The sequence below is a fragment of the Lithobates pipiens genome, unplaced genomic scaffold (genome assembly GCF_037356315.1).
Source record: "Lithobates pipiens isolate NorthernLeopardFrog02 unplaced genomic scaffold, aLitPip1_a1.2 Scaffold_1, whole genome shotgun sequence".
In the NCBI taxonomy this organism is placed as follows: domain Eukaryota; kingdom Metazoa; phylum Chordata; class Amphibia; order Anura; family Ranidae; genus Lithobates; species Lithobates pipiens.
Window position 1 is genome coordinate 144,991,646 of NW_027507685.1, and position 25,358 is coordinate 145,017,003.

The following is a 25,358-nucleotide window of genomic DNA, read 5'->3' on the forward strand; positions in this document are numbered from 1 at the left end:
ACTGATGGGCTGCATTGGTGGGCACTGATGGGCTGCACTGGTGGGCACTGATAGGCTGCACTGGTGGGCACTGATAGGCATAGTTAAGGCGGCACTAATAGGCACAGATAAGGCGGCACCGATGGGCACAGATAAGGCGGCACTGATGGGCAAAGATGGGCACAGATAAGATGGCACGGATGGGTGGCACGGATAAGTGGCACAGATGGGTGGCACGGATGGGCACTGATAGGTACCACAGATAGATGGGACTGATGGGCACTGATAGGTGGCACTGATAGGTGGCTCTGATAGGTGGCACTGCTGGGCACTGATGGGCGGCACTGCTGGGCACTGATGGGCGGCACTGCTGGGCACTGATGGGCGGCACTGGGGTGCAGCACCTGAGGCAGATTTTGGGTGGCACTGTGGGTGGCACTGCTGGGTGGCACTGTGGGTGGCACTGTGGGCACTGCTGGGTGGCACTGTGGGCACTGCTGGGTGGCACTGTGGGCACTATGGGCACTGCTGGGTGGCACTGACAGGGGGGCACTTACTTTATTTCAGGATGGCACTGCGGGTGGCAGGTGGGCACTGGCAGGGGGCAGGTGTCCTTTTAAATTGCTGGCCATGATCGGGACTGATGTCCCGAACACGGCCGCCGGCGATCGGCTTTTTTTTTTTCTCCTCGCGCTGTCAGCGCGAGGAGGAATACTAGCCGATTACCGGCTCCGTTTTATCACATGATCAGCTGTCATTGGCTGACAGCTGATCACGTGATAAGGGGTCGGGATCGACCCCTTACACGGATCGGTGATCAGGCGAGTCTCACGGACTCGCCGATCACAGAGCGCGCCGCGCGCGCCCCTCAGGGGGCGCGCAGGCCGCTCGTAACCGGGACTACGTCAATAGACGTAGTCCCGAAAATGTGGGTCCGCGCTATTGCCGTCAATTTGCAATAGCGCGGATCCCAAGTGGTTAAACATGGAAAGGGGGCTGGTAACTTTCAGAATCAGATTCACTTTATATGGCATTCTTAACTTCAAATAAAAAACAAAGTTCAGTGATATCCACAAATGCAATTATTGATTTACGCACGATTGATTTGCGATTTTGATGCATCGATTTAAAAATAAAATACCTTTCATAAAGTTGCACAAAAAGAATGCCACTTTTAAAAAGGTCCTGCTTCTGTGTGTTGTGGATACATTTCCATCTGACTTTTAGAAGCTCCATGCACACAAGAACCTTGCTCTCAGCTGCAGGAAAGAAAAAAAAATTAGACCTTGAGCGCAGGTATAAGTAAAATCGATCAGCAATCTGGTAATTCTGTCCAGGTTATACTGGAAACGTCAACTCTGAATCCTACAATAGCTTGCAGATGGGTCTGTTCACCAAATCTGTTGTGTAACTTTCTCTCTCCAATCAGATTTTTACTTTACCACTTAAGGACCAGGCCATTTTTTGAGATACTGCACTACTCAACTCACTACTAACAATTGTGCGGTCGTGCAACGTTGTACCCAAACAAAATTGACATCCTTTTTTTCCCCACAAATAGAGGTTTCTATTGGTGGTATTTGGTCACCTTTGCGTTTTTTATTTTTTGCGCTATAAATAAAAAAAATGGCAACAATTTTGAAAGAAAAAAAACAATATTTTTAACTTTTTGCTATAATAAAAATCCCCCCCAAAAAAATCTAAAAAGACAAATTTAGGCCAATATGTATTCTTCCACATATTCTTGGTTTAAAAAAAAAAATATCGAAATAAGCGTATATCAATTGGTTTGTGCAAAAGTTATAGCTTCTACAAAATATGGAATAGGTTTATGGCATTTTTATTATACATTATTTTTTATTTTTTTTACTAGTAATGGCTGTGATCAGCAATTTTTAGCGGGACTGCGACATTAAGGAGGATAGATCGGACAAAAAAAATCCACCGATTACTGTATAAATGACACTGGCAGGGAAGGGGTTAACACTAGTGGTGATCAAGGGGTTAAATTTGTTCCCTGGGAGGTGTTTCTAACTGTGGGGGGAGTGTACTGACTGGAGGAGGAGAGTGATCACTGTTCCTTATCACTAGGAACAGACGATCACTCTTGCTTACATTGACAGATCCCTGTTCTGGCTCTCTGTGAAGGGATCACAGGTGTCCAGCAGTCATCGTGGGCGCCGGCCACACTCATCGGCTCCTCCACCGTGCAGCAGGTGTGCACACCTGCTATGCCTCTTAAAAGAGCCGGCGTACACCTACAGCGATTTGCGGGAAAGAGCCGACCTGCCACAGTATAATGACGGCGGCTTGTTGGCAAGTGGTTAAAGGCAGATTTCAATTAAAAACTGATGCCTTTGAATTTCTTTCACAGTTATAATTTTTGTAAATCAGAATTTCTAAATGTCAACAGCAGCATGGAGGCAGCTGTGGGTGTGTTTGAGAATTCCTCTTTTGAGTTACCAACTGGTGTTCCCAGATTAATAGCTCAGTAACAACAGCCAGTAAAGGGAGCAGGTGTGCTATAGCTATGCCTGAATGAACAGCCAAAACCTTTCACAGGTAGGTTGCATATTCTGTATGAGTGTAGGGGTTATTCAGTGTTCAGTTTTTGGTTGGACTGTACCTTTAAATCCACATGTGAAGAAAATATGTGTAAATTTAAGCCATCATTCCACAAGCACACTAATGTCACCTGTATGCAATGTTGACAGGGCTATTAAACCAAGCCTATTATCCACGCATTTACAATCCACTCATGAAGTATATTGTGCACATTCAGATATGACCAATTGGTGCCTGTTCTATCAGCGTGCGTCGTGGTGATTGTAGGCAACTGCAATGGCAATGGGATCCTAGCCTGAGGAATGTGTCCCTCTAATTCCTCCCATTAAGTCTACAGTGAGTGACGTCTCTATTAATCAGGGTCCTTGTTTAAAAGGTAGAGCAAGAGAAGCAGAATCTCTTACACGGCGCACCAGCAGATTGGTACGGACTCAAGGAGCCCCAGTTTGTTAACCTGACCTCTGTGGATCATTCTGTACATGGTAAGTTCTGGGAATGGGGCTTATTTACCATATCAAATTTTAGACAATATGTAATCTCAAATATGGGACTAATTTAGAAAAACTATAGTCGGATTTAGAATTAGACATGGAATATGGGTAACATGGACGCTTGTTCTGAAATCATGCACAAGCGGTAAAAGCCAATTGTTTGATGTATATTCAACTGGGTGAATACGGGCATTGTTTGCATTTAGCATTTATGTTAGCCTGAATTAAAAAAGAGCCATCGGCAGGTTGGTGTTTGTTTTCAAGGCTTCAAAGGTTTATGGGGCATTATTGACCAAGTATTTTGAAACATGAACATTTAACTAAAATTTTCTGCTAGAATTTTTATTACAAAATATTTCTAATAATTTATGACTAACTATAAAAAGACTAACTATAAAAAAAATACAACTAACTTATGACTAAATTAAAAAAATATATATTTATTTTAATCTTGAAAATGTCTCTTAACCACTTGACCTAAGGTAGATTTACCCCCTTTCATGACCAGGTCACTTTTTGCTATACAGCACTGCGTTACTTTTTTCTTTTGGTGGTTTTTGGTTAGCACTACATTTTTTTAATTTTTTTTGTGCTATAAACAAAAAAAAGACCAATAATTCTGAAAAAAAAGCATTTTTTTATGTTCTGCTAAAAAACATCCAATAAAAATAAAAAATGTCTTCAGAAATTTAGGCCAATATGCATTCTGCTACATATTTTTGGTTAAAGCATATATTGAACATAGAACCCTTCCTTTCCCCGTCAGACCGGAACTCTGTTCTGAGCTTCTGCCCGTCGATCGTAAGGTCCCGGCAGACATTGAGTGTCCGACACCTGGCAGATTGTCTTGCAGTGAATAATCATAGCAGAAGGGGTGCGCGCTATCATGTGTATATACGTGATCTGGCGCACAGCTGCCAGCCTGTAGCAGTAAAACTGCTATAGGGCGGTCAGCAAGAACATAAAGCAGCACCTGAAATGTATCCCAAACATGGCAGTCACTTCCTAAAACAAATATGGGGACTGTGATTACTAATCTTCCCTTGACAAGTCTAACTTCAAAGTTGTCAACTGATCCTCCAGAAAGATGTCAAGCTGATCTTTCAAAACCAGGCAACTAGCATTTTCAGAATCAGACGCTATGTAATAAAAATCCTCTAAATCTAAACACAAAAACAAAAATGTATTATAATGCAGCTTACCAGTCCTTAGATGTGGTGGCTACATTTGTTTTTCTTTTTTTATGCTTTCCCCCATTATTGCCACCTGATAATCCTACCATCCTAGGTGATGATGTTAAATCAGCTCCTGTATCATATCAACAAACACAAGATAAGACTACAGGACTCTGCTCCTCTGCTTTTTCTATAACATAGTTTGGCATGGTTCTGTAGAACAGAGATAGCCGAGTACAGTGTAACTGCTAAAAGTCAGAACTGGCAGTGTGTACAGGAATTTATCAGCCCAAAAGATTTCTAGCAAGATCATCATCAGGTATTTTTTGCACTTATTGAACAGATATAACAAAACACTTTTGATGATAGATTTAACAGACCAAATAAGCAAAAGAGCAAATAGCAAATGTTTATTGTTAGGGTTTATATACCAGTGAAAGCTGAACTCCGGGAAAAATAAAAAAATTATTGCAGCTCTGTGTTCATTAGATGCCCAGGAAAATTTTTGCAGCTTCATCATTTGTTGGTTAATTTAAATTGGTATTAACCTTCGGCATTTTTATAGTTTAACACACTGAGCACAATAAAATAAAAATTCACCAGTATACTATTTGTTAAAATTCTTACCCAGCACTTGCAGCGTACAACCTTCAGTACAGCTGGCTCCTGCTCCTGAACTTCCAGTCTTCATGGGAAAGAGTTAGTAGTGGACAGTGCAGTCTGGAGTCAGTCTATTAGTTTGGAGAAGGGAGGGGGGAGAGCAAGGGAGTGTCTTTCAATCCTAGGTTATGTGGCTATGTGTTTCTACTGATGCACACAGTGTAGGGAGCCACAACTCTAGACCCTGCATGCAAGGGTGCTCCATAGGATGCTGCAAAAAAAAAAAAGAAGAAGAAGAAGCTACCCTCAAACAGTAAACCTGGGACAGTTGTCGTGGCATCAGCTTAAACTGAAACATAGGCTAAAATAAAAAGATAGTAGCTGCCTACTGCATACAGTAAGAGATTAAATCAGCTGAAAGTGCTTAAAAACAAGGGTTATCACTTGAATAATAACTAATAAAAAATTAACAAAATACTTTTTGTAAATGTTTAGGTTATTTTTAGTACACTTTAAATTAGAAAACCATTCTCTGTTTTTATTATAGGCTGACAAATGACCAAAAAAAAAAAAAGTACATCTTTTTCTAAATTTTAATGTATTACTTTTTTTAATAGTGCAACTGTATCTGGCAGTTGCACTATAAAAAAAGATGGCACTGGCAATGAACATAGCAACTTGAAGGTTGTAGTGTTTGTATCCAGACTCAGTTTTATTTTTGTCAACGGAGCCTCTGGCTTTCATGTCAACGCATTTGTGATCAAAATAATTAGGGACCACTCTGGTTCCTGATTGTGCCTGGGAACCTTAAAGGAGAACATAATCTGAAAATGGAAATTCTACTTTTTCTAATACTCCACTCTAACATTTTTTTAATAAAAAAATATATATATTTTAGGGAGCAGATATCTGCTCCCACTTTCGCTCAGGTTGCCTAAATGAAGCCTAGGAAAGCCAGTCACGTCATTAGGTATATGGAACGGTTTACAACTACTTTAACTGCAGCAGAAAAAATGAGGCCTGCTCCCCGCCAGAAAGAAATATGTTGTGCAGCAAAGCTGGGTAAATCTCAAGAGTGGATGGTTAAAAATATAAATCACTTGGCAGCTAAAACAGCACTGTTATATGCATTTATCCATATATAATTATTACTATTGAAAAAACAAAACAAAAAAAACCCTAAACATATAATATAATATATTATATATATATATACATACATATGTATGTGTATAGAAATTACTTTTCTATCTAATAAAGCACACTGAGGTGATATCTCAATGTTTCAGTGAAAATGATAATAATAATAATATGCTGCAACTAATTATGCGAGACACACACAATAAATACAATATAGAAAAAATAAGCTGCTCATAGATGTGTGAAGTGATCAGAGTAATCTGTGACTTTGAATCAACAAAATTAAACGTCCATATAAACTGTGTAAAAAAGCCCGGGTGTCCGATTGGCTCTGCGAAGTCTCTGATGAAAAGAGTGTTCTCTAACCCAATCAATCCAGACAACACTCTGTGGGGAGTTCTTTCCATAGTTTTACCCACAGTGACATAATTTCAATCCACCACAGAAAACGTGCAGGGGTAAGATAGAAAAGGGTCCACCACCTTTAACCACTTAAGGACCGCCGTATTGCCATTGTACGTCATCGCAATGGCACAGGCAGGCACAAGCACGTACATGTACGTGCCTGCCTTCCAGCTGGTGGGGGGTCCGATTGGACCCGATCCCGCTGGATACGGCAGTCCGGTTCGCTTCAGGAGCGATCCGTGATGAGGGGATGGCCATTGGTTTCTGGCCACCCCCTCTGGATCGCTCCTGGCCAATGAGAAGCTTCCTCCCACTGTGTATTGTTTACACAGGAAGGAGTAAGTGATGTCATTCTCCTCGGGGCGGTCTTTTTGACCGGACTACGAGGAGAAGACTAAAAGTAAGTGTGCACCAACACTACACTGACATGTAGGTACACACAGGCACACAAACCCCCCCCCCCCAGTCACAGTGTCACTGATTGCATTGATCATTTCTTTACTGATCACTGCATTCAGTGTCAGTTGTAACAGTAAAAACTGTCAGGGCAGTTAGTGTTAGGCCCAGGGTAGCCCCCTATCACCCCCCAATAAAGATTTAACCCCCTGATTGCCCCTAGAGTTAACCCTTTCACCCCCTTTTGCCAGTGTCACTAAGCGATCATTTTTCTGATCGCTGCATTAGTGTCGCTACTGTCGCTAGGTAGCTAGTTATTTTTTTAGGTTAACCGCCTGGTTTTTATAGCGCTAGGTACCCCAATATACTACCCAATAATGGACTTAACCCCCTGATTGCCCCTAGTTAACCCTTTCACCCCCTTTTGCCAGTGTCACTAAGCAATCATTTTTCTGATCGCTGCATTAGTGTCGCTAGGTAGCTAGTTTTATTTTTAGGTTCACCGCCAGGTTTTTATAGCGCTAGGTACCCCGATATACTACCCAATAATGGTTTTAACCCCCTGATTGCCCCTAGTTAACCCTTTCACCCCCTTTTGCCAGTGTCACTAAGCGATCATTTTTCTGATCGCTGCATTAGTGTCACTAGTGTCGTTAGGTAGCTAGTTTATTTTTTTAGGTTCACCGCCAGGTTTTTATAGCGTTAGGTACCCCCATATACTACCCAATAATGGTTTTAACCCCCTGATTGCCCCTAGTTAACCCTTTCACCAGCGATCACAGTATAAGTGTCACTGGTGACGCTGGTTAGCCAGTTAGTTATTTAGGTTCCCCGTCAGGTTTTTATATAGCGCCAGGGACCCCCATATACTACCTAATAAAAATTTGAACCCCTTGATTGCCCCTAGTTAACCCTTTCACCACTGATCACCGTATAAGTGTTATGGGTGACTCTGGTTAGTTAGCTTTTTATAGCATCAGGGCACCCACCATTTATTACCCAATAAAGGTTTAACCCCCTGATCACCCGGCGGGTGATATCAATTAGGTTTTAGGGTCAGGGTCTGCGTCGCCCCAGGCAGCGCTAGGTTAGTGCCAGTACCGCTAACACCCACACGCAAAGCATAAACCTCCCGTAGTGGTAAAGAATCTGAACAGATCAATATCTGATCTGATCAGATCTATACTAGCGTCCCCAGCAGTTTAGGGTTCCAAAAAACGCATAGTTAGCGGGATCAGCCCAGATACCTGCTAGCACCTGCGTTTTGCCCCTCTGCCCAGCCCACCCAAGTGCAGTATCGATCGATCACTGTCACTTAGAAAACACTAAACACATAACTGCAGCGGTCGAAGAGTCAGGCCTGATCCCTGCGATCGCTAACAGTTTTTTTGGTAGCATTTTATATTTAAATCCGGAAGGCAGTGCTTGGTTTTCGGGGTCCCGTATGTGGCTAGGCTCCCAAAAAGTCCCCCACATGTGGTATTCCCGTACTCGGGAGAAGCAGCAGAATTTATTTTGGGGTGTAATTTGACTTATGCCCATAGCATGTGTGAGCAATATATCATTTAGTGACAACTTTGTGCAAAAAAAAAGTTTGTAATATTCCCGCAACTTGTGGCAAAATATAAAATATTCCATGGACTCAACACGCCTCTCAGTAAATAGCTTGGGGTGTCTACTTTCCAAAATGGGGTCATTTTGGGGGGTTTTGTGCTATTTTGGCATTTTATGGCCTTCGAAACTGTGATAGGTAGTAAGGAGTGAAATCAAAAATTTGCACCCTTAGAAATCCTGAAGGTGGTGATTGGTTTTCGGGGTGCCGTGCGCGACTAGACTCCCAAAAAGTCCCACACATGTGGTATCCCCATACTCGGGAGAAGTAGCGGAATATATTTTGGGGTGCAATTCCACATATAACTATGGCATGTGTGAGCAATATATCATTTAGTGACAACTTTTCGTAAAAAATTTTTTTTTTTTGTCATTATTCAATCCCTTGGGACAAAAAAAAAAAAATATTCAATGGGCTCAACATACCCATCAGCAATTTCCTTGGGGTGTCTACTTTCCAAAATGCGGTCATTTGGGGGGGGGGGGTTTGTACTGCCCTGCCATTTTAGCACCTCAAGAAATGAGATAGGCAGTCATAAATTAAAAGCTGTGTAAATTCCAGAAAATGTACTCTAGTTTGTAGACGCTATAACTTTTGCGCAAACCAAAAAATATACGCTTATTGACATTTTTTTACTAAAGACATGTGGCTGAATACATTTTGCCCTCAATGTATGACTAAAATTTAGTTTATTCGATTTTTCTTATAACAAAAAGAAGAAAATATCTTTTTTTTTCAAAATTTTCGCTCTTTTTCCATTTATATCGCAAAAAATAAAAATCGCAGAGGCAATCAAGTACCATCAAAAGAAAGCTCTATTTGTGGGAAGAAAAGGATGCAAATTTCGTTTGGGTGCAATATTGCATGACCGCGCAATTACCAGTTAAAGCAGCGCAGTGCGAAATTGGAAAAAGACCTCTGGTCCTTAAGGTGTTTATTGGTCCGGGGCTGAAGTGGTTAAAATCACTGCCGTTTACCAGCTGATTTGATCTCTTGTTTAGGGAGATCAAAAAACGCCTGTGCTTGGCAGCTCTTATCCCAAGTTCCTCCTTGCTGCATCTCCCACATATGAGCCAACGAACAATTAGTCCCCATATAAGGAAAGAATGCCTCCATAGTGTAAATCCTTAAAAAACTTTAATACTTAAAAAACTAGATTGCACTTACAAGTCTTGGATCAAACAGCTTGTGACAAAATAGTCGAGCCGGCCGGCTCTAGATAACTGCCCGTTCCTTCCGGGACTTTGCGCTCAACTCGGTGGCGTCAGCGCGCCGCTCCTCCCTATATACATATGCACATACACACACACAAATATTTATACACACATACACTATATTGTCAAAAGTATTGTGACGCCTGCTTTTACACGCATATGAACTTTAACGGCATCCCAGTCTTAGTCTGTAGGATTCAATATTGAGTTGTGGACAGCCTTCGCCGGAAGAGTTGAAGCTGTCCACAAGGTTTAAGAGTGTGTCTATGTAAATGCTTGACCATTCTTCCAGAAGCTTGCTTTGTGCTCTGGCGCACAGTCATGTTGAAACAGGAAGGGTCCATCCCCAAACTGGTCCCACAAAGTTGGGAGCATAATATTGTCGAAAACGTCTGATGCCTTAAGAGTTCCTTTCACTGGAACTAAGGGGCGAAGCCCAACCCCTGAAAAACAACCCCACACCATAATCTCTCCTCCACCAAATGATTTGGACCAGTGCACAAAGCAAGGTCCATAAAGACATAGATGAGCGAGTTTAGGGTGGAGGAATTTAACTGGTCTGCACAGAGTTCTGATATCAACCTGATAGAACTCCTTTGGAATAAATTAGAGCAGAGACTACCTTGTGGACAGCCTTCCCAGAAGAGTTGAAGTTGTTATAGCTGCAAAGGGTGGGCCAGCTCAATATTGAACCCTATGGACTAAGACGCCATTAAATTTCATGGGCATGTAAAGGCAGGTGTCCCAATACTTTTGACATTATAGTGTATACTGTATATACACATTTACTTTTTTACAAAAATGCATCAAATGTCTACTGACCCTTTATATGCTTAAGCTTTTTTGTTTTGTATGCTTTTTTCACTTTTTGTCAGTTTGCAGTCTGATACAAATAATACTGGTGTGGGTTGAGTCATTTTTCTTTAGGCATTTGTCTTTATAAATGGTGAGCCGCTGTGCCACTTTCTTCACAACAGTTACTTTTTCATCGAACCTCAAAATCCCTTAAAGAAAATTCTTACACTGCTTTAATTTTTATTCTCTGTTTAAATGAACACCGAGCTATATATCGTAGTAGACTAAAATGTGTAACATGTGAAAGTAAGAGGACACACAGCCCCCTATTCAAATATCATCTTTCCAAATGTAAGCCAACATCTGATTGGTTGGTGTGGGCAATTTTTGCACGATTTTAAACCTAAAGTGAAGTTCAGGTCAGATTTTAATATAGAAGTCATATTAGAAGGACTGAAAGCATTTGAGTAACACAGTTTCCCTACATCAGACACATACAGTATCTGTGCTCAGATCATAGTGGAGGTGAAGTAAAAGCTGCTCTAGGCTGGAAAGGCTGGCTTCTGTGCTTTACTAAAAAAAAAAAAAAAGGAACACTATAACATAAAATAATAATAAAAAAATTCAAGTAGACAACTGGTTGTATAAATGACCCATCATGGATTTTGTACTAAATGTGAAAAATTGTGTGTTCTAAAAAATTTTATTATTGTATTTGGTATATGAACTCTGTTTCAATATGAAAATCCTTAATTTATATTTTTCTACACAAGTACTGTACATGCAGACCAAGTAATTGAGACAGTGGCAGAAGTTGGGAGAACTTATAACTCTGCCAGGTAGGCTTACATCGGTAAGCTTTAATTCCTATGGCTTAAACATTTCTCAGGGCTTGTGTCAATGAGGTTTTGTTTAGTGTCGGTTCACACTGGGGCAGCACAACTTGCAGCGCGACTGCCTCAGGCGACCCGGACACGACTGCTGCGGCAACTTGCAAAACAACTCCTCTGTAGAAGTCAATGCAAGTCGCCTCAAGTCGCCCCCAAAGTTGTACAGGAACCTTTTTCCAAGTCGGAGCACTTCTTTTATTGGCTCCCTTTTGGTTTGTTATATATATATATATTATTGGAAGCATCATGTTCTATATCTGTTCACAAATACCTGCTGCTCTTGTCAGAAATTCAGAACTGTTCTGTGTCCCCTGCACATTTTTTGTGTTATAATAAAACTCTCCTAGATCTTATCTTGGATTACTGAACAATTTGTTTTGGAAATCTGGGAGTAAGCATGATTGAGTAGTTTAGCAAAAAGGCACTGGACAGGGCTGACAACACTTAATCCACAAAAAAAAGCTATGTGGTATTAGCCCAACACAGAGCTTAGGAGTGGAGGGTATTATTGACAGATCAAGTATTTTTATGTACTTGGAGGGTCTTCAGCCCCAGAAGGATTTGCCCCCTAATGACCAGGCCATTTTTTGCGATACGGCACTAACTGACAATTGCGAGGTCGTGCGAGACTGTACCCAAACAAAATTGACGTCCTTTTTTCCCACAAATAGAGCTTTCTTTTGGTGGCATTTGATCACCTCTGCATTTTTTATTTTTTGCGCTATAAACAAAAAAAGAGCGACAATTTTGAAAAAAAAAATATATTTTTTTACTTTTTGCTATACAGTAATAATTTATCTGGAAATGGGCAAAAAAATGTATTCATCAATTAAGGCCGATATGTATCCTTTTTTTATCAAAAATATGTATAATCACAATAAACGTATATTGATTGGCAAAATTTGTCTACAAAATAGGGGATAGATTTAAGGCATTTTATTATTTTTTTCAATTTTTTTTACTAGCAATGGCGGCGATCAGAGATTTTCTTTAGAACTGCGACATTGCAGTGGACAGATCTGACACTTTTGACACACTTTTAGGACCATTGACATTTTACAGCGATCAGTGCACCGATTACATTGCAAATGTAGTTTGTTCCCTGCTAGGTGTTTCTAAATGTGGGGGCTGGGACTCACTAGAAGAGGAGACAGATCGTTGTTCCTAATCAGTCTCTCCTCCCCTGAAAGAACTGGGATTTGTGTGTTTACACACACAGATCCCCGTTCTGGCTCTCTTGCCCGTGATCGCGGGTGGCAGGCAGGCATCCGCCACATGCACCTGGTCGTGGTGCACACACTTCTGCTAAGGCTCTTAAAGGAACTGAGGTACCTGTAGGCCGGTTCACACAGGGCTGCCAACCGACCGCAGTATATGTAGAAAAGGCAATAAGATAAGATGAACAAAAATCAAAAAATATTGCAGCAGCGCTTAACTGAGTCCATCCATTCAAGTAGACCCTCAGATACAATAAAAATTGTAATACAATAAAAAATATATTGAAATATTAAAAATATAAAAAAATAGTCCTAGAGAGTTCTAGAAAGAAAAGGAGAGGTAAAAAAGTGGCTTAGGTGCAAAAAAGGAGTTCTTGCTTCCCCTTTATCTGCGACTTCCACCAGAATCCACCACGTGAATCACCCGAGCTCCCCTAATGGGGATAACACTCCCCAGATAAAGATCAAATACAGGCCTTTGAGTGTATGGATCTTTTCTTTATCCACCTTTTCCCCTGCTATTTCCAATTCTCACCACCAGATGTAAGCTCGGAATGGGATGGGTTTCATATATAAAGTAAAGTGCACTGTGCCTTTAGTATGTTTCCTGCGGCCGGTAGACTCCGAGACCTTTGCTGTGTACAGCGTGGATGATTTCCTGGAAATCCAGCAGCTGGAACGCATTCGTCATTTCCGGTAGGCCACATCCCTGACGTTTCGTCATACACTGAGGGCTACTGCAGTATATGTATGTGAGCCGGTCGGGAAGGGGTTAAAACATTGGAAAATGTGCATGTATTGCAGATACAGTGCCTTGAAAAAGTATTCATACCCCTTGAAACTTTCCACATTTTGTCATGTTATAACCAAAAACATCAATGTATTTTATTTAATAAATTTTTTTGTGATAGACCAACACAAAGTGGCACATAATTGTGAAGTGAGAGGAAAATGAGAAATGGTTTTCAACTTTTTTTACAAATAAATAGGAATGAATAGGAAAAAATTTGAGAATATTAAAGTTAAAGTCTATGGGATACGAACATGAGAAAACAAAAGTGCTAATTTTTTTTTGGGAGCAGTGATTTTAATAATGCTAAAAGTGAAACGATACAAAAGAAATATTCCTTTAAATATTGTGCCTGGTGGTGTCCTTAGTATGCCTATAAAGTAGCGCATATTTCCCATGTTTATAACAGTGCCACAGCAAAATGAAATTTCTAAAGGAAAAAATGTAATTTAAAACTGCTTGCGGCTGTAATTTATTGTCGGATCCCGGCAATATAGATACAAATACCAAAAATACATAAACAAAATGGCGTGGATGTCACCCGCAAAATCCATACCAGGCCCTTCAGGTCTGGTATGGATATTAGGGAAACCCTGTACCCAATTTTTTAAATAAAATTGTGTGGGGGTCCCCTAGGCACTATATACTCTGCACAGCAGTATAAATACTATACGGCCTGCCCTATATACTCTGCAGAAAATTGGGCCTTGGGGGGTGGTGGTGCCACAACACTGTAACCCCTCACAGATACTCTTGTTGGACGCAGGAATGGACCCTGCTGTGAAATATTAGATCAACAATTTAAATTACATGCCCCTATTAAACAGGGGCAGAAAAATTGGGCCGTGGATGGTGGTGCCCTAAACCAAAAATATTGTTGGAAGCTAGCATCATCAAGATTGAGGAGGAATAGGATAGTCAGCATAGGCAGTCTTCAAGGGATCCCACATCCATAGAAAATTCAATCAGTTACGTGCTTGATAGCCACTGATCCAATACCGATTCATTTTTATGAATGTGAGCCTATCAACGGATTCTGTGGACAGGCGCACTCTTTGATCCGATACAAACTCTCCAGCAGCACTGTATGTATGTTCAGAAACCATGCTGCATGCAGGACAGGCCAGTAGCTGAACTGCATATTGAGCAAATTCCGGCCATCCTCAAGACCCAGTAACCCAGTGGATGCTCTGTTGGAAAGGTCTCCAAGTCCGCTCTTGGCCCTAGATATTCCTGCATAATGTAATGCAGACGCTGGCGACGGTTGCTTGAACTGATCAGACCTTGGCACCGAGGACTGAAAAATTGTTTAAAGGCTGGTTCAGAGGACAAATCTGCAGAAGAGGCCGTAGAGGAAGAGAAGGGGGTGGAGAGCTGTGACAGAATCATCACTAGCATTTTGGAGGCATGGTGGCAGAACAACCTGCAACAACACTGAACCCTGTCCTGCATCCTTCCCAGCTGCCAGCAGAGTTACCCAGTGCACCATGAAGGAAAGGTAATGTCTGCCCATGCCTTCTGGACCATGAGTCAGCGGTAATAAGAACCTTACTGCTGATCGCCCTGTCCAAAAAGGCCAATACATTGGCTTCCACATGCTGGTAGAGAGCCGGAATGATCTTCTGTGAAAAGAAACGGCTGCACTGTATTGTGTACACCATCAGAAGTGTAGTAGAAACTGTACACACTGTATTAGATATTGTGTACACCACCTGTACTGTATTAGAAACTGTACTACGGCTGCACTGTACTGTGTACACCACTAGAAAAGTAGTAGAAATTGTACACACTATTAGATGCTGTGTACACCGGCTGAAGTGTATTAGAAACAGTATACCACAGAATGCACTGTAGATATAGGCTACACTGGATGCATAGTATATATACATACACCAGACTGTATATATACATTAATACTAGTACTCACTTTTGTTGCCAGCTGTTTAGACATTAACGGCAGTGTTGAGTTGTTTTGAGGGGACAGCAAACTTACACTGTTCTACAGGCTGTACACTCACTACTTTACATTGTAGCAAAGTTTAATTTCTTCAGTATTGTCACATGAAAAGATATAATAACATATTTACAAAAATCTGAGGGATGTACTCACTTTTGTGAGATACTGTATATATTCTATATCTATCAAGTGAGTTGGGGTTGAGGGTTGCTTAGCTTAGTGTGGTATATTCGTTTGTAGTAAAGTCCATGTCAGCCTAAAATGTATTTTAGAGCATGGCAGCTGACTTTTATTAGGTAAATCAAAAAGCTCAACACACCGGCTGTCCACATAGAGGATTTCAGTTTCTGAAAAATGCAAAGATACTCGGCTCTTTTGTCAGCAGCACCGCTGCTATTGGTGCCATCTCTCTGGGTTTTCCATACTCACTCAGCCTAGTGTTAAAGCCCCAGCTGTACAGGCCCACTCCTGGCCTCTCACTAGTGATTCTAATGATCCCCAAGGTCCCTCACCCTCTTGAGACTTGTGAACTCCCTGCAGACCCCTGGACTCTCTAGACTCCACAGACTCATGCAGCTGTCCTGATATTCACAGTCCTGTAGTAAGGAATCTCCCCAACATGGGGTGCAGTCTCTTGGCAGAAGCACACATCTCTTTCCTGACAGGGCATTGTCTCCAAAATGGGAGCCCTGAACCATGCTCAGGTTTGGCTTAAAATGACATTGCACACCAGTATACTCACACAAACTGCAGGCCTCCAAAAAAGACCTAGACACAGGATTGAAAGTTTCATCTCTCCCAAGCCACTCTGAAACATTCAAGTTGTGCTCATTTTAACGTAGATGTAAAAAAAATAAAGATTGCCCTGGTAGGAAAGTGGTTAAAGCAGTAGTAAACCACAGCCTTTAAAGCACTTGCTTACTGGGCACTTAAACCTCCCTCCTGCCCAGACCAGTTTTCAGCGCTGTCACACTTTGACTATAGGTAACACTGATATGCAGCAATGGTGATGAGGCATGGATTGGCACTGATAGATGGCATTGATAGGTGGCACTGTGTGCACTGGCAGAAAGCACCTGCTCTCCTTGATCGGGACCGATGTCCCTCTGACAGCTCCGGGGTGAGTTTTTTTTTTCTCCTCGCGCTACATAACATGATTGGCTGTCATTGGCTGACAGCTATTACTGGTAAGGGGTAGGATCGAACTAAGGAACTAAGTATAAACATATAGTATTATAGTAGAAGTATAAACATATATAAGTATAAACATTGTAACAATTTGTCCTTTAGATCAAAGGAATACACTTTGGTGTGTAAATGAGGGAAGTTTAACCACTTAAACACTAAACCTTTTTCTTACATTTGTTGATTTCAAGTTAAAATCTTTTTTTTTTTTTTTTGCTAGACAATTACTTAGAACACCAAATCATTATATATATATATTTTTTTAGCAGAGACCCCAGAGAATAAAATGTGGTTGTATTTGCGCAGCAGTCTTTCAAATGCAATTTTTTGGGAAAAAAAATACACTTTAATGAATAATAAAAAAAAAAAACGTTAGCCCTATTTTTTTTTCATAATGTGAACGATGTTACACGAGAATCGTGATCTTTATTCTAAGCAAAAAATATTGTGATTCTCATTTTGGCCATAATCGTGCAGCTCTAATCTGTAGATAAAAACATAATTGTGCAGCTCTGACTAAAATTGAATAATGCCCTTACTATAGATTTGGGCCATTTACATACCTCACTAAGCCTGACTGGAATACTCCCAGGACTTTGCTAAGTGAGGCCTAGTCATCACTGCTTACCTCCGCCATCACAGGAGTGAGCTCTCAAATGCTGAACTCAGAGCTACTACATCAGGGGAGAGAAAGAGTATGCAAGGGGGTTTGTATCATAGAAATAGCTCACTCCTGGGAGGGTGGAGGTGGAGGTGAGCAGTGATGTCTAGGCCTCACTTAGCAATGTCCTGGGAGTATTCTTATCAGGCTTCATAAGTTATATAAATGGCCTCGACCAGAGATGGCGACCCTTGACACCCCAGATGTTTTGGAACTACATTTGCCATGATGCTCAACTAAACTGCAGAGTGTATGAGCATCATGGGAAATGTAGTTCCAAAACATCTGGGGTGCCAAGGTTTGTCATCACTGGTCTAGACCTACAGCAAGGGTATTATTCACCTTTAGTCAGAGCAGCATGGTTTGTTTTGATCTCCAAACACCCCTTACCTGCACAGGCAGATTTTTGTAAAGGTGAATTATCCTTTTAAGCTTCCTGGTTAACTTTTGCAGAGCCACTGCCCAGGTCTTAAGCTCAAACCTTTGATTGTTCTCTCAGACCATTACACAGCATCGTTGTGCTAATGTACAACTCTGTACCTCTCTCTCACCTTTCCCTATTGCCCTGCCCAGGGGGCCTTGTCTCCCAGTGGAGCACTGAACTAAGGCCAGCTGAGTGACTATTACAGAGTGTGCACACTTGCACATACACAGCCTGCTGGTCTCTGGTAAAAGCTGGATACAGAGGTTCAGGCTTCTTCCCTCTCAAAGCTCTTTGAATTCTCTAGACTCCAGAACCCAATCCAGGGAATTATAAAACCCACAAAAAAAAAAAAACATTTTATCCGGTCATAATAGCCATTCTGGAGCCTCTCAGTGCGAATCTATGAGAACCATTGCCAAATTTTCTAAGGTAAAAAGGTAATACTTCCAACGAGCAGAAATATTACCAAAAGGGTAATTTCTTGGGTAAAATGAGTCCCTGTGATAATTAAAATATTACTAATGAAGTAAGTTTCCGGGCAGCACAGTAATGATGGCAATATAACATTGCTAGCAGCAATAATGCATGAGGTAAAATTGTTATATTGCCAAGGTTAGCAAATGTATTAATAACAGGGAAGGTTTACGAGGCGATATAGTTCTAGTGGAAATAATAACGGAAATATTAATAACCGCAGTCATTGCTAAGGTAGAAGTTACACCAAATCATCTGTCAGATGCATACATCAGCCTAGTTTACTGCTATAAACCATATTTCTTAAACTAAATCATCTCGATTCAAGCGCAGTCCGTGAAATGAGCAGACTGGTTTAGCCCACAGAGTAGCTGTAGCGGTTACCCATAACAACCATTCAGGCACTTCTCAGACCTGCGCCAAGTCACCGCCTGCTCACATTTTACAGGTATATGGTGGCTCTTTAAGCTTCTATAAATTTGAACCCCCTGCTCACACAGCTAAATTCAGAGTCACAATACTTTTCTGTAAACCAAGTAGCAGAGCCAGGAGGGTGACACCCAGGGCTTTATTTCTAAGAGAATAGGTGAAGGTACTCCCCTCCTCCAAGCCACCTCTTGTCTCCACCCCTTACCTACCTCTGAGCAACTTTCCTTGGTTCCACCCCCTACCCACCTCTCAGTACCACCCCTTTTAGAGAATACAGAACCAAGTATCATTTTGTAATGGTAAGTAATTTGTATGGAGTTTGTTAGGGATAATTTAAAAAGCCGTAAAATAGATCCCCTGCAGCCAAAAAGCAGTAAAATACACCCCACAGAAGTCCGACCCCCTCCTCCTTTCCCTGCTAATGGGCCAGTCACAAAGCGCATCGTGCTTCATGCACAGCTTCACTGCTGGTTTCCCTTACAGGCAATGGTGGCATTGGCTAGAGTGCCATCACTGGATTTCAGGACAGGTAAGTGTCCTAATAAAAGTCAGCAGCTGCAGTATGTGTAGCTGCTGACTTAATTTTTCTCGTGGGGGGGGGCTGGACCTCCTTTAAAGGAACCCAGTGCCTTCTCCTCCTGTGAGTCTGTTGACAATTTCAGACTTGCACTTCACAAAGCAATGGAGCTCTCCCTTCCTTCCTTTTCTTTTGAGGCATCACATAATTGGAATATAAACACAAAAGGTAAGGTACTTATGCTAGCTTTTTTTTTTTCACTACAAATCCATAACTATTTTAAAGTCCAGGTGTACTTAAATGATTCTCCAACCCCTTGGGTAGTAGTCTCAAAGATAGACTTCAGATGCAGTGTGGCCTCCGTTAACAATGCCTGGCTTTCCACTACACTGGGCTGTGTTTACTTTTAATCTCCCCACCACCATCAGCAATCCAGTACACAGGGGTGATTACACGCTCCATAGACGTGAATAATAAGAGAGCCGAGTTGGGTTCTCCCATGTTTCTATATGGAGCGTGTAATACTTTAAAAAAAGGTTTTTTCTTTTTTTCTAAATAATGTGTGCAGTTACCAGCAGTACAACGCACCTCTCAGGAGGAATGACACTACACAGGCTATTCCTGTCCATTTCTACAACAGCCATTGACAAGACTTTTCTGTTCTAGACAATAATTTTTTTCTAAAGAGAATTAAAAAAAAGGTTTCTAAAGGAATATATATATATTTTTTTTTCACAACCACGGATTTTGAACATCAAAATGAATGGCAGCTAATGGAAAAAGAAAAAAAGAAAAGACATACGACATATGTCGGAAAAAAAAAAAAAAAAAGTTTTTAAAGAAGAAATTGAACACAAAAAAATAAACAAAAAAAACAAATGAAAATAAAAAACCAAACGTATTATAGATCATAAAATATATCAATTAATGAAACAAAAAATAAAGAAAAACAGCAGCAAGAAGAAAAAATAATAACTAAGGGTTAGGAAGGGTTATAGGGTGTATGTGTGTGCGTGTATACAGTATATACGCAACAACCACTTTATTAGGTACACCTGTTCAATTGTTTGAAAACACAAATTGCTAATTGGCCAATCACATGGCAGCAACTCAATACATTTAGAGATCTAGATGTTGTGAAAACAACTTGCTGAAGTTCAAACCGAGCATCAGAATGGAGGAGGAGGAGGAGGAGGAGAAAAAAGGGGATTTTGAATGTGGCATGGTTGTTGGTGCCTGAAAGGCTGGTCTGAGTCTTTCAAAAACTGCTGATCTACTGGGATTCACCCAACCATCTCTAGAATTTATAGAGAATTGTCTGACAAAGAGAAAATATCCAGTGAGAGGTAGTTGTGTGGACAAAAAATGCCTTGTTAGTGTCAGAGGAGAATGAGCAGACTGGTTTGGGATAATAGAAAGACAACAGTAATTTAAATAACCACTCGTACAATCAAGGTATGCAGAATATCATCTCTTGTCTGGTCTAAAGAGTCTAGATTTCAGCAGCGACATTCAGATGGTAGGGTCAGAATTTGGCGGTAACAACATGAAAGCATGGATCCATCCTGCCGTATATCAATGGTTCAGCTTGGTGGTGTAATGGTGTGGGGGGTATTTTCTTAATTTCTTATAAAAGCCACAGCCTACCTGAGTATTGATGCTGACCATGTTCATTCCTTTAGGACTACAGTGTACCCATCTTCTGATGGCTCCTTCCAGCAGGATAATGCACCATGTCATAGGCAGATCAATAGAACACAGTAATTACAATGTAACAATGTTACATTGTATTTCTAATTATAGTGCAGCAAGGTCCCAGGTCTCCTTCAGTCTAATGAGAACCTCCAGGGCCAGAGATAGCGGACATCCTTCTGTGCATGGTGGGTTGCAAGGCATGGTGGGTCCAAGGTGATTAAAGTCATTGGGCGCCAGACACTTCTTGAATGCAAAAGAGATTTTATTCCTCTTAACAAGCTTTTGGGGGAGAGAGGGTTAGGGCCAGGACACTCTTAGGTAGTTGTAAGTTCATTGGCAGACTCAGAGACTTCAATAGGAGGAACAGCCATGCAGGGAAACGCATTAAGCAAGACGCCACATCTGCATGTGCAGGAATAATGTCTCCTATGGCAACAGTCTTTAACAGTTCCTAACACAAAGCATAACAGTTCCTTTCACTTCCACTACAAGCACTCATTGGAGTTCTTCAGCCCACTGAGCTCCCGGTCTCTCACTAGACCCTCTGATTCACTGCCACTGAATTTCGTGAGCTCCTCCAATCTTCACGGTGGAATCTTCCTCAAGCATCACCCACGCTTCCCTAGCTTGTCACTCTAGATACCTCTCTGCTTCATCCCACTGGCCCACTTGGTCACTGGCTTGACAAACAAGGCTGCTCTGCAAGCGTCACCTCCACTGGCTTGGTCCCTGGCTTGATACCCACTGAAGTTTCCCAATTCTTTACCATCCCCGGTTGGTGAGAATACTGCTCTGGTACTTGCTTCAGCTAATCACTGTGGTCCCTGGTAATAAGGTGGATGGGCCCTTAGTGGCCACAGCTTCCCTTCTACCTCTGACCACGACATGTTCTCCGGCCAGCAGAACCGTAACTTTTGGTTGGACTGCAAGCAGTAGTCCGAACCCTGCATTGCTCTCTTGCTTTTGGATAGGCCCTCTGACAGCCTAGCAGTCAGATGAGCCCGGGATAGGCCCAATCTTCAGTCTAGCAGCCCAGACAATACAACACACGTCCACCCAGAAAGCCGTCCAGGTGGTACGGAACACAGTCCACCTGACTCCACCCAACTATATGGGCTCTCCCAGCAGGCCAAGGGATTTAAGAAAACCCCTGCCCACTGGCTGAGATACCACATATACCCATGATCTGCCTTTGTGTTGTACTTCTCATATCTAGTACCACCAACTAGCTGACCACCTAGTGGTAGAAGAGAAAAGTTTAACAAGGCCAAACTCATCAATAGATCTCTAACAATCAACCAGGATAACTATTCCTGGCAAGCAAATTTGTGAGGAGCAACCCTGCCTAAACTCCAGGGTGCTACATCAGCTTCTGAACAGTGTTAAAAGTTTTTGAAAGCGCTATTTTACACAAGAGGACTTGTCCTTAAAATAGGCAGGGGAAGAGGAACACGATGTGCTAAGTATGCCTTGCATACTTGAAGGTGAAGTTTTTTGGGGTGCTTGTTAAGTATAGTTTTCAAGCACCTTCATCCTTCATTTGCAAAAGCAAAATTCAGAGATTACAGTAATCATTCAGCAACACCTACAACCTTTTTAAGTTGGTGACATGTGATTATCATGACCTTTTTTCTCTTTGTGCTTCGGAAAGTACCGGTAGTTTGAATTTGGCAAAAAAAATTCCATGCGTGGTCAACATCAGGGCAAGAGGACATTAGTCTGATGGCTGGATTATCTGAACTGCGCTGGCCACACACTAGTAGATCCTTGAACAAAAAGTTGTAAAAACATTCATGCGAAAATTATAATCAGTAGAAATGATGACTTGACAAATGTTATTCAAAAGTAGTTCAAAAAATGTTTACTTTTAACATTTGATTTTGGAGCAAATTTTGCCCCTGATAAACTGGTGCTGGAAGTGTCTGTGTTGTATCTACTCCCCATCTTCCTCTAGAAAAGAAAATAATAGCGCCATAGTAGTTCATGTCAGGAATCCAGCAAAAGGCACATCTTTGAAAGAGATAAGATTATACTCCTCATTCAACTACCATCTAGTGTCTACAGTTGGTGTTAAAATACCGTTATTATGGTATTAAAATTGATATTCTGTAAATTATATTGATGAGAAAAGTTCAAAGAAAATCCATTCAGTTCTTGTGTGAAAACTCAAAAATTGAATAATAAAATAGATTATTACAAGAGCAAATATCAAAATGCCAAAATAACATCAATAACTAAGATGAAGATTGAATCAGATGTGTGTGTGTGTGTGTGTGTGTGTGTGTGTGTGTGTGTGTGTGTGTGTGTGTGTGTGTGTGTGTGTGTGTGTGTGTGTGTGTGTGTGTGTGTGTGTGTGTGTGTGTGTGTGTGTGTGTGTGTGTGTGTGTGTGTGTGTGTGTGTGTGTGTGTGTGTGTTTTCCTTGTGGTGAGTCTGAAGGGAATCTGCCAACTGTGTTTCAGTTATTAGCTTTTATTCCTAAAACCTGACCCCCACTTTATCTTTAAAAGGGCTGGTTTAAGGTTCTCATATGTCTTGCCGTTTTACAGAAAACTTTAACCCCCCTCACGTAATGCTCAGTCTCTATGCATTGACATTCCTGAGGAGTGGGCAACAACAATGTATGAAAACATTAAATGTATACCATATAACATCTGGATCAAATACTACATAAATCAGTATGTATATTATATTCATTGAAAACCCAATGGTCTTATTAATATCCTATTCAAGAAGTATTGTAATATAACTTATATTCTTATTTAAACACAAACCTTTGCATCTTAACAAATGTGAAACCTTTCTTCTCCTCTACGAGGGAAGGTGAGGGAAACCAACTTAAGATTCCTAATTACCAACACATTTGGTTCTGCATAGGAATGAATGCTTATGAAGCTTATACCAATATGTATACCTTTACAAGTATAAGAATCTATATAATTTTACTTTTTCCTTAACTAAAAGACATAAATATATATATAAGCAAAACAATTCTATAAAAATCTAATCCGTTCATTCATTTGTTAATATTTGCTAACTGATAAATAGTAGATATTAGATTAAAGAAAACTAACAGTTGGAATGAGGAATGAGCAATGGACTGTAAGGTTATCTCACTGGTATTACCATCTTAAAGTGATAGTAAAGGAACACTTTTTTTAAGCAACCGTGTTGGAAGGACTGGTGTCTTTATTCAACCTTAACGACTATGTAACACTTGCCTGCTTTGTGAAATGGTTTTGCACAGAGTATCTCAGATCCTCCTCTTCTGAGGTCCCTATCTGGTGCTCCTAGCTCCTCCGGTCTCCCTCTTGGTTGCTAGGGGAGGTACTCACAAGGGCTCGATCCTGAGCTGCACTGTTTGTGTCTACCGACACAGCTCGGCCCCTCCCCACCGTTTTCTCATCACTATTTTTGATTGACAGCAGTAGGAGCCAATGGCTTCCACTGCTCTGAGTAGGGGGAGAGAGCCGTGCCGCTGCTCTCGGATCTAGCTCAGGTAAGTATTTTTTGGGGGGGTGCAGGGGGAGAGGTACACCTAAAAGATTTTCATAGGGAGAGGTGCACCTAAAAGGTTTTCAGGGGGGAGAGGTGCGCCTAAAAGTTTTTTTTTTTACCTTAATACAGAGAATCACATATTATGAGTATCGCCTCTGGTCTAAATTTTTATAAATATTGTATAATGTACCATCATCCAGAATTTGTAGTTAAAGGAAAGAGGGCTTAAATGGGAATACCGGGTAGTCGCTCACACCAACCCCATATGTAGTTCCATTCGGCCATATAATAAATTGGACTATACCGGTACTTGGTAATGGAAAAACACTAATAAAATTTAAAATCAATATAATGTTTAATAAAGATATAAAACAAAACAACACTGAAATATCACTTGAAGGAGTACAATAATATGCACATCACAGTTGAGGTATTCCTGACGGGTTCTCCATAGGGAACATTCAACCGTAGAGAGTGCACAATAAATTTCCTCGACTAGTTTCGCGGGAAAAGGCCCGCTTCTTCAGGAGGATATCTATATAAAAGTATCACAGTCATTAAACAATACACACATGTAAAGATATAAGCAATACAGTTATCATAATGTTATTGATTTTACATACACAAATTCCCTATATGTTTAAAAGAGGAGGTCAGCTCACCCTACTTCAAGGAACAGGCTGCAGGTAAGGAGATCCGCAAAGTCCCCCCACGGTGAACATGGGGGATTGGTAAACGCCGGCTCTGGATAAATAATATTATAATAATTTATCAATTAGGAGGGGTATATCCTGAATTAAGGAAGAAAGGGGAAGGGGGGGAGAGAGAAAGAAGAGGAAGAAAGACCTCGTGAGGGTAAAACCGTGATATTGAGTGGCTAGAAAAGTGAGGAGGGGGGGGGGGGGGGGGAAAGAAGAGGGAAGGGGAAAGGGAAAGGGGAAGAAAGGGAAAAAGGGGAGGGGAAGGGAAGGGGGGGGGGGGGGGGGGGGGGGAAGGGGGTGGGAGACGTGAGGTGAATTGCTCCAGGTGACTACATATAATTACCAGAGGTATAAGGTCAAAAGTGATTAAACCATACTATTTGATATAAATGTGTGAGAATTATTAGCAAAGCAAACGTGAATAGTCAAGTGTATCCATGTGGATTGAGCAGTGTAAAAGGAGGAAAGGAAAGCCCCTAGGGTTGAGGGACAACATTTTGCGGGTGATATGGAGTGTCCTTAACTTTTTTCCCCCCGGTGGACATGTGTT

General features: G+C 41.2%; 1 protein-coding gene across 1 annotated transcript in view; it reads left to right on the forward strand.

The window, feature by feature from the left end:
* Positions 1 to 2,930: 2,930 nt before the first annotated feature.
* QRFP (pyroglutamylated RFamide peptide) overlaps positions 2,931 to 25,358 on the forward strand; it is a 128,835-nt gene continuing 106,407 nt past the window's right edge. Inside the window, exon 1 of the mRNA XM_077478067.1 lies at positions 2,931 to 3,026. Coding sequence (XP_077334193.1) covers positions 3,024 to 3,026 — 3 coding nt within the window. The 5' untranslated portion in view covers positions 2,931 to 3,023. The remainder of the gene's footprint in view (positions 3,027 to 25,358) is intronic.